The 9916-nt window shown below is 36.4% G+C and overlaps 1 protein-coding gene across 2 annotated transcripts; it reads right to left on the reverse strand.

Moving 5' to 3' along the window:
• Window positions 1–1337: 1337 nt before the first annotated feature.
• On the reverse strand, window positions 1338–6726 carry LOC122281442 (endoglucanase 6-like). Of its 2 annotated transcripts, XR_006230221.1 has the most exons (10): window positions 6253–6726; window positions 5878–6090; window positions 5370–5570; window positions 4126–4215; window positions 3850–4014; window positions 3066–3350; window positions 2541–2889; window positions 2361–2432; window positions 1832–2186; window positions 1338–1739 (listed from the first exon to the last, which is right to left on the reverse strand). XR_006230221.1 is itself a non-coding variant. In XM_043092913.1 (9 exons), exons 1-9 carry the CDS (start codon window positions 6475–6477, stop codon window positions 1888–1890), a joined length of 1899 nt encoding a protein of 632 aa, XP_042948847.1. In that variant the 5' UTR covers window positions 6478–6726; the 3' UTR covers window positions 1338–1887. The 2 variants fall into 2 exon arrangements, 1 of the variants encoding a protein (XP_042948847.1); XM_043092913.1 differs by having other exon boundaries at window positions 1338–2186.
• Window positions 6727–9916: the final 3190 nt, after the last annotated feature.

Genomic DNA, 9916 nt, shown 5'->3' on the forward strand with positions numbered 1-9916 from the left:
GACCTTCTAGCGTCTCTCCCACACTCTCAACCATTTTTTTTTAAAAAAAAAATTTAAATTCAAAACGTTTAAAAAAATACAACATGCATGTAACTTTGATCCAACTAATGAACATGGCGACCCCATGTTATACACTTTTTTTTTTTCTTCTGAGGATTTGGAGCGGGATCTAACCTAGACCATTCTTATGAAGGTTGAGTTTAATGCCATCTAACCCAAGACCTCTCCATGTTATATACTTAAGAGGAAGATAAGAAATATGTATATAAATTAGTAATAGTACCATGGAGATCTTCCATGGAGACACCCCACGCAGAACTCTCCCTTCTTCCAGACGTGAAGACGATGTCAGGGTTGGCTTATGAAATGTTTGATTTTTCTTCCCTCCTTCCCCTTTCATCTGTTTTGTTTTGTTTTTTTTTTAATACATCAGTTGACGTCAGCCGATTCCCCCATGGTTGCGCAGTTCGGTTGCCCGTAGGAGAATGAACGAGATAATAGTACATAGGGAATTATCAGTGGGAAACATGTCGTTTAAATCTTATGATTATTTAAGAGTTCACACAATTTACACAAATCCAGCCCTTCAACATCCTCAAAACACCCGTTGGTGAATTTCCAGGTTTGACGTCGATGATTAACGCACTAGTTGAGTGGAACCACATCATCTCTCACCTGTGTAATACTCTGGTTACCTCCAACCACATTCATGTCCCAAGGCTTGGTTGTTGAAATCAACTTTTAATTTTAAATTTATACATCAAAAATTGTAGGTTTATAGTGAGTTCAATGATATTTTTTTAATGTGTGAAATATATATATATATATATTATTTTCATTTTTTATAGCTTTTAGTTTACTAGCTTTTTAAAGAAAAAAAAAATAGTAGGGGTATTTTTAAGGATAAATGGGTACATTTTTTTTGAATCTATAAACGGGTACATTAATTATCATTGTTTGATAATTCTGGGATACATTAGTAAAATTAAAAGTTTGAGGGCCACTGTAAATTACATGATAGTTTTAGGGGATTTGTAAATTTTTTCTAAAATCCGAGTATATGAAACCAAAAAAAAAAAACTGAACTGTTATTTTGCTTTTATTCTCTGAACAAGCTATATGATCGATCCCCTTTTTTGGCTGTGGTTCCAGCAATTTATGAATCAGCATACGCATTTGCACGTCAATGACTCTCCACATGGAATGAACAGGCACCGGAGATGCAGCAATCTGCAACAAAGCCAATCCAATACCTTTGGTAAAGGTTGGATCCACTCCCGTGTGTGTTGGGGGGTTAGGATGTGTTAAAAAAAAAAAAAAACAAAACAAAACAGAAATAAGCTTACAAACAGATGTTTTCATTGAACAAGAGCCATACACAAAGTTGGTGCAATTTCTCAGACAAGAAGCAAATATAGATATAATGTCATTACTCCAACTATATTCGAATGACAAACAAGAAATGTTGCAAAGTTTACAACATCACCAAAAAAAAAAGGAAAAAGACAGAACATGCAAAGCTTCTTCAAAGTACAAAAAAGAAAGAAAACTCCTTGAAATATGTTGTGAAGCCATTTTCTTCAACTCTCAATCGTCCACTACTTGCCTCTGTCCATATCCTTCTCAAATCACTATATAGAAAGGAAGTGGAGGTGAAAGAGGATGAGCACACTTTTTAAACCGTCTCTTCACACCTTTCTTCCTCCAACTTTCAGCCTTATTTAACTAGCTACTTTCACCTAAAAAACAAGAAGTGAAAATGGGAAATTTGAAAGGGCGAAAAAAAAAAGACCTTTCTGGACTGCATTTCGTATAGCTGCACAATTCTTACATTACAACCCCAGAAACTGTGTGAACCTCTTCTGTGTATCTCGGCTGCTGCTTCTCTTAGGCCAATGTGTAGCTTGAGACCGATACTTCTGCTGGTGATGCAGAATGGATGTAGACAAATTCGAGGCTCTTTCCAGCAGGTAAAGAGTTGAGCCATGATGGAAAAACATACGAATCACCAGACTTTGTGAGGCCCCATAGAGGACCATACAGCTTGGATATGGAAAGATTGAGAGATTTCAGTGTCTTAGCAGACTTGTTGGTCACTGTTGTGGAATATCGGTAGTATGTGTTTCCCTTAGCATTCCACGATGTTGTCAACTTGTGCTCTATGGCAATTGGGCTTGAAGATGATGCTACAAAAACATGATCTAAGTTAGGCCCTATTTTCTAGTAGGCACTTTAACAAGTAAAAGCTTGACTGGTGAATGTGCCTCAGTTTTTGGTCAATGTGTAACAGTAAACTTGACTTCCTTCAACTGCAAATTATGATGACAGAGACAAATCCTAAAAAAGAGGCCAGGGGATACCTGGAGCTGGAGTGACTTTAGGTTGCGGAGATGGCTTTGGTTGGGTAACGGGTTTAGGTGCTGGAGGAATCACTGTAAGAAAATTTGTTTTCAACGATCCGATCGAATGCTCATAACAAACTCAATTCAGTTAAGATGCTAAATTTTAGAAAATTGACGATTCTTTTTCAGAGCATTTACCTGGAAGGAGTTGGTTATATCCGCTGTGACCACCACTTAGTCGTGCCAATATACCGAAAAGTGGAGCATTGTTATAGGTTGCAGGCTCAGTTTGCTCATAATTATCTCTTTCATCAGCAAAGTTGTCATAGGCATCAGGTCCACCGACAACAGCGCCAACAAGGACGTTGGGATCACTTGCTTTCCTGCTGAACCAAGTGGCATAACCCCCTCGACAGCTGACAAATGAGGAATCAACCTTGATGGAAACAATTGAGGAAGCCCTGTGGTGAACTTGTCGTGGGAAATTGTTACCATATCCAACCATATAACTTGTGGCTCTTGGATTGTCCCCAAGAAGGTAGTCAACCTGAGTGTTTTGGCATTGCACAACGTCAGTTGTATGCTTGGTTGCCTCGATTAAAAAGAAAATATGTACAAATCCATGTCATATAACTAAACAAGGCCAGTTTGATAAAACAGAGTCGAATTTCCATAGTACTTGAGAACCACTGCTTTGAGGAGAAATATGTATAGTTGCATTACCTGTGATTTGGCAAAGGAGAGAAGCTCCGTTGGTGAAACATTGCCAGAAGCACACTTAATGTATTTTCCAGCAGAAGCAAGATAGTCGGAGTACACAGTGGACAGGAAGGAGGCACTTGTCACAAACTGCATGTTGTTCCACCGCTGGAGGAAGATAAGGCCACCAGGAGTCTTCTGAAGATTGCGATTCCCTTTCCCAAGGCACGAACACAAGAAGTATTCTGCCTTCTGCTGGTAACTCTCAAATACTGATGCATAGCGACCGGCTTTGCCTTGCATTAGGAACTGCAAGGGAAGAGATAAGACCAACAAATCAGCTCCCCAACTAAATCATCTAACTTGTTAAAGGACCTCAACCTTTGATAGGAACCAGAATGTCATTTCACTTTTGGTGGGAGTTCAAAAATTGACTATGGTCACATGATTGAGGTGTTTGACTACCGAATTATTAGATAATGAAGTCCTGTAACCATAACACCTAAACCGCTAAACTACAAGGAATGACATAGCCTTAACATGTCAAACATAACATGATTCCAAACTGAAATGTACATTTGAACAATGCTAATTTTTCATCATGAATTTGTGATCTCCAGCTACACCATTTGCTGTGGCATAGTTCAAATGATTTTTCAGCATTTTTATATAACCACTTAAAATCTGTCATATATCAGCTAGACTGGCAGATTAAAACTAAACCAAACTCTGGGATGAAGAACATCATTTCTAATTACCATTTTAAAACTAAATCGCGTAGCCGAAGTTCAGTTTAATGGTCGATTACCTTGGCTACGAGAGTCTGAACACCAGCATACTTGACATCCCAACCAAACTGAGTCATACCCCATCCAGTCCCTCCCATGGAATCACCATTTTTCCCGAGATAGTTCAAGTAGTACTGGTTGTCGGTTGCCTGATACAACCATGCAGCTGCCCAAAGCAACTCGTCCTATAAACCCACAAATCGAATTAACATACAGAAAACAAAACATATATTACCAAACACCTAAAAAAAAAAAAAAAAAAACAAGTTAGCTAAGAAAGAGTTCTGTCAACATACATTATAGCCACTGACAGAACGGTAGTACTTCTGGGCCACGCTAATGCTGCTGTCATATTTGCCTCTGTATTTGTCGGCAAAATCGAATAGCTGAACACCCAAAACATAAACTTGGGAAATTAGAATTCGAATGCAATATGGTAATACATACATGCAATATTGCGAAAAGCGAGAGGGCACTTTGGAGATAAATGTGTGAAAGTGCGGCTGTTACGCTGCACGGGTACACCGACGGTTGTTCTCACGTGTCAAGGCAATGACTCTGGCGCTTTTCACGGATCGTTACATGTGGTCGGTTAAGATCTGAAGGTACGACAAAGCTGTACGGTCAGACGACAAGCGAAACAGTGTCCCCCTGATCGAAAATGCATGTCGAAAATTTAACCTATCTAATCAACGACGTCGTCTGGAGTAGGTCCAGTTTCCCCATTCGGAGTTCTTTTATGGTGCGCACGGACCTATCATTTTTAAATTAAGGAGGCCTTCTTCAGAACCCACCCTAATTACCTTCCCAGCCCATTTTAAAACCATTTTTTACTACCATTAATAACAATTATTTTCTTTTTCTTTTTCTTTTTCTTCCAATCAAAGTTCACAAATATTAATAAGAAATATCATTTTTCTTTATATTTTATACTAACGATTAATTTATGTATAATATTATAAAACTCACTTTATATATTTATTTTGCTATATTTACTAACCAGAAACTCTTACTGTTCATAATCACTTCTAATTTTTTAAATTTAAAAATAAATAATTTAATAATACTAAAAGTAATCATTGAAACGGATATAATTTCATAAAAATAATTAAATAAATTGAGTCGTTAGTTTAAGATTGCGGAAAGAGAAAAAAAATGGAGCTCGAGTGTCAGATTCGTGTCGTGCCATAGATGCGCAGTTGTTACTCGGGACCAAACTTCTGACGTAAACTTACCGGCGTAACCACCTCAATTAACTACGACCGTCGTGCAGCATTGGCCGAAACTGAATCCATCAGTTTAGCCCATGACACCTCATGTTGCTAACATGCGCCGCGCAAAACAGGCATATTCGCCGCTGAGTCATTAGTGGTCCCACCGTCTTAAACGCTGTTCTGTTAATCTGTTCACGCAGGTCGGAAGTAGCTCCCTTTCGTACTTTCCTTGAAGCTTCTCCAGCTTTATCTTTTTGTTCTTTTTTGTTCATTGGAAACAACGAAAAACGCCGTCGTAAAATTAGAGAGAAGGATTAGTTAAAAACCTGGGTGGCGTGGGTGAGTAGCTCGCTTGCGTAGCCGGGGTTGGAGTGGCGAAATACGAGGGAGGCGGCGGCCATGGCTGCTGCGCTTTCACCAGCGAGATCCGACCCTGGGCTGCTAGGGTCAATCCGGTAAGCACGCCTGTCGGTGGACATGTCCTCCGGTCTTTGCCAGCAGTTGTGGTCACTGTTTCCATCCCCCACCTAACACAATCCAGACACCAAATAATCAGTGATTCAGTAACATTTTTAATCATTTGGGTGTTACGCAGAAAAGGCACGCTCGGTAAATGGGTTTAAGTCCAATTTCTGAATAAATGGAAATATAATAACAATACAGTTTTATACAGTTCCACAGATTATGCAATAATTTCGTAAGGGTGATTTCATGGTGGAATCATCTGATTAGAGTCGAGAGTTGGAAATTTAAAAAATTTGATAGATAAGTAGAAGTACTTCATTAAAAATATAGGGGTTAGAGGGAGGGAGAGAGTGTTTGAAAGGGAAAGACCTCTCCGTAGAAGACATTAGGCTCTGGGTGTGCTTTAATGAGGTAGTCGGTGCCCCACTTAACAGCATCCATGGCATGACCGAGCTCTCCACTTGAAGCCATTTGCTTTCCGTACTCCACTATACTCCATGACATCATTGTTATGGTGAATGCCATGGGCAGCCCAAACTTCACATTGTCTCCGGCATCATAGTACCCTCCCACCAGATCCACCTTCATGTATATGCAACACAAAGTACAACAAACCAATGATAAATAGATATTATTTTCAAGAACTAAGCTTTAAACTTGAATTTGAAGTTGAAATATTATGAATTCAATGCCCAAGTTTCGAAGTGGAATGGAAAAACGATATTAGTGAGAGAAAGAGCTTACCCCACTAGCCTTGCCATCATGCAAGCCAGAATCAGCTCTCCATGAGACTCTCTGGGTGCTGGGAAGGTAACCAGATCTCTGAGCTTCAAAGAAGATAATGCTTTTGCTTAGAGCTTGGCCATAGTCATGGCCCGCCAAAGCAAAAGGAAGAGAAAGAAGCAGAAGCAGAGGAGCCATGGATACGAATCTCACAAAGCTCTCCATAACAACAGTATTAGAACACATACACGAAGGATTTCAGCAAAGATAAACCCAAATGGAAATGCTATGTTGTGAAACAAAAGAAAAGGAGGAAACTTTCGCTCTTCACTAGCCCCCCACGCAGAAATGTGGATAAATTCGAGAATAAAATGGCAATGTTATATGATTTATCAGAGCTTAAATTTCTGATAAACCCCACCCAGATACAGGACTGCTATAGGAACAGAGGCTTTGAGAGAGGGTGGGAGAAAGGAGGAGGTGGGAGAAGAGGAGGAGCTCGAAGGGTCTATTTATTGAGGAATAGGGGTACTGCTATCTGCACAGAAATCGGCCAAACATTAAAAATAAAAAATAAAAAATCAAATTAAAACTTTATATTAATTTGTTATTTCCAAATATTTATCTTTTTGAGGGCCGGAAACGGTTGAGAAAAGAACACGATCATGTCACATGTGGGTGTCCCTGGCTCTAAATCGGAAGGGTCGGTGCGGATTTATGTACTTAAGAAAAAGAAAAAGAAAATACTACTGCCCATAAAATTATAAATAAACAAGAAAGTGAAAGGTTAAATGCATTCCACATTCTTTTGGGTCAATGAAGAAATTGACAGAGACGGGAGAAACTGTCTTTCGGGTGTTCCCACTAGGAATTACCTATGCTGTGCCCAGACCGGCCCCCCCGTCTCTTGGGTCATCTGTGCATTCCACATTTCCCTTTAGACTGAGGGAGATTCTTAGGTTCCTTATTATTTTTATCAAACTTTTATATTTATTTTGAAACGTAGCTTCTTGAGGTAACTTATTCATAGTATCGTGGAATTTCTATAATTTTATTTAGGATAATGATAGGGTTATTATTAAATATATCTGTCAAATATGCACACTAATATAAAGAAATTTTTTTAAAATTATTTTTAAATGTCCTTAATTATTTAGAAATAAAAAATAAAAATTCACTAATAATCACTTCTTTAACTATTAAAAAAATATATAACATTCTTACCATAATTTTTCTTTTATATATAGTTATGTGAAAATTTAAGTTTCATTTAAATTAACATATATACGTTAATATCAGAAGGTGGGCCTAAAAAATGTCTTACTGGCAATCATTAGCAAATTGTTGGAGGATGGATGTCTTGCAAAAAGCAGTTTAGAGAAAAGGTTTCGACAATTTATGAAGTAATTAGATGACTTTTGATGACTCGCATGTTTATGATTAAATTAATGATGTCTTTGTTCTCAACCACTCCGAGCATGAGTAAAATTTAGGTAGCTCGATTGAATATTACATAATCTTTTAAATATTTTAAGATAATGGAGTTTCAAACATTGAACCAAACTATGTAATAAAATTTACGTGCTCGTTAATATCTCTCCAGATTATATTAGGAATTTACTATTAACGTGGATGTTGTGTACTGTAAAGATATTTAAATATAATTAAGTTTTTTATTTAACTTTTCTATCCAAACTTTTAGAGCCTAGCTTGCCAAAAACATAAACACGTTAAATAAATCATATAATATTTGAGTTTAGCTACATACAAGTAAAGTTGCATACAAATCTGTATATCAATACTGATTCTTTCATACTTAAAATTTAAATTAACACTATTTTTAATAAAATCTACTTTTTGACCAATCACAATAAATTGATACACATATTAGTACATAAGTGTGCTTGTAACTAGACTTTTTCATAATATTTATAGTTGATTGTGAAGCAACATCAAATGTTCAATTAATATTATACTATATATTTTATGTGCCTATGTTTCACTTTAATAGGTCAAACTGTATAAAATTCAAATCGATTCTTAAACTATCAACCAATACCATGTAAAATGGTCTGTAGTCTAATTGATATAATCCCTAACTTTCAAAATAGAGGTATAGAGTTTGAAATCTTCCTCCCAAAAAAAAAAAAAAAATATATATATATATATATATATATATAAATACCTTGCAAGATATTGATTTACATGCATTATTTCTGATGAAAAATGATTTTAAAATGAGGAGTATTATTGTAAAATATTATATAAAATTAATACCACTGTATACAAATACTCTCATTTTATCTCATATGTTATGAAAAATATTGTAAAGAGTTTGTGTTTATCATTGTTCTATTCGTGATCAGACATACACCCAAAATTCCAATCCCAGTCTAAAGGATCTTGGGGATCTTTCCTCCATGTGACTGTACCATATAAATTGTTGGGAAGTAGCATTTTTTGAAACTTCGCTTCCCAAGATCACAACACATATGTACGTGCTTGTACCTTTGGACCTTCTAGGCTTCTATGAATGTGAAAGTTAAAGTTCCATGGTACATAGATCTTGGGAGCTGCGCAATCTTTTTTTCACTTAATTTACTTTACCTTACCACGCTTGCATGGTTTTCATCCACTACTCTAGACGCGTTTTGCACTTTTCTTGACGTTTTGGCCAACATTCTCGTGCCTCTACGGTAAACTATTGGATATAAATTTCTGATTTCGCAGAAAATATTGTACAGAACACAAGCGAGATGATATATTCAATAAATATAAATAAATTCTATATATCATTTTTAAAATAAATATGGACGGTTTGTCATTGGCAAATGTAATAATTAAAGTGCCTTATATTTTATGCTAAAATAAATATAACTTTTTTAATGTCCTGCATTCACACGTACATTATTGATATTTATTTTTGTTATTCGATCGCTACTCGATCATAATGAGGGACACCAACACGAGTACTTAGTCTGTAGAAGTAACCTTGAGGCGTAAGGGTTTTAATTTTCGTATATTTATTTCTCGCACGTCCACATTGATGATATATAAAAATTTATGTGAAAAGAGTTGGACATGACTAACGTAATATGCAGGCCGCAGTGACATGTGGCAATTAAGATACCAACGTGAACATGATGCATGATGCATGTGAAATGAGTGCATTATCATCAGAAGGGTAGAGCCCATTGTTGTTAATTGCTGATCCAAGATATCTTTCTCGCATTTATAGTTAATGTCTGTTCTTTTAGGTATATTGCATTAATTTCTCGCTACCCAGCAGAAACGATTTATTTGGGTTAGATATAAGTGCCTGTGCCTGTGCCTTCGTTTTTTCATTTTCGAATATTCTGGTCTATCGACGTACCATTATTATATATTTTGTTACTCCCATCCAACAATCATGGAAGTTTTAAATATATTATAAGTATTGCGCATGTCCTTTTATTCTGTGTTGCGTTGTATATCTTCATGAGTTATGAAAAAACGGAAATTACTCGATGGATTCTATTGAGTACTATTTGGAGCCAAGCCAGCCAGTTTCTCACTCGTATACCTAAAATACATTGTATAAATCCATAATGAGTGACTCATATTTTTAAAATTATTGTATATTTTAAATTTAGTTTAGTTAATACTTTAGTCTGAAAGAAATCTCATAAAATTAATTGATTTATAA

This window comes from Carya illinoinensis, chromosome 11, assembly GCF_018687715.1.
Source record: "Carya illinoinensis cultivar Pawnee chromosome 11, C.illinoinensisPawnee_v1, whole genome shotgun sequence".
Lineage (NCBI taxonomy): Eukaryota > Viridiplantae > Streptophyta > Magnoliopsida > Fagales > Juglandaceae > Carya > Carya illinoinensis.

Coding starts and splice junctions, on each gene's coding strand:
- LOC122281442 (XM_043092913.1), bottom strand. CDS start 6,477: ATGTGTTCTAATACTGTTGTTATGGAGAGCTTTGTGAGATTCGTATCC. Junction 4,216..5,369: donor TACTCACCCACGCCACCCAG/GTTTTTAACTAA, acceptor TTGGGTGTTCAG/CTATTCGATTTTGCCGACAA. Junction 2,890..3,065: donor TCTCCTTTGCCAAATCACAG/GTAATGCAACTA, acceptor CAAAACACTCAG/GTTGACTACCTTCTTGGGGA.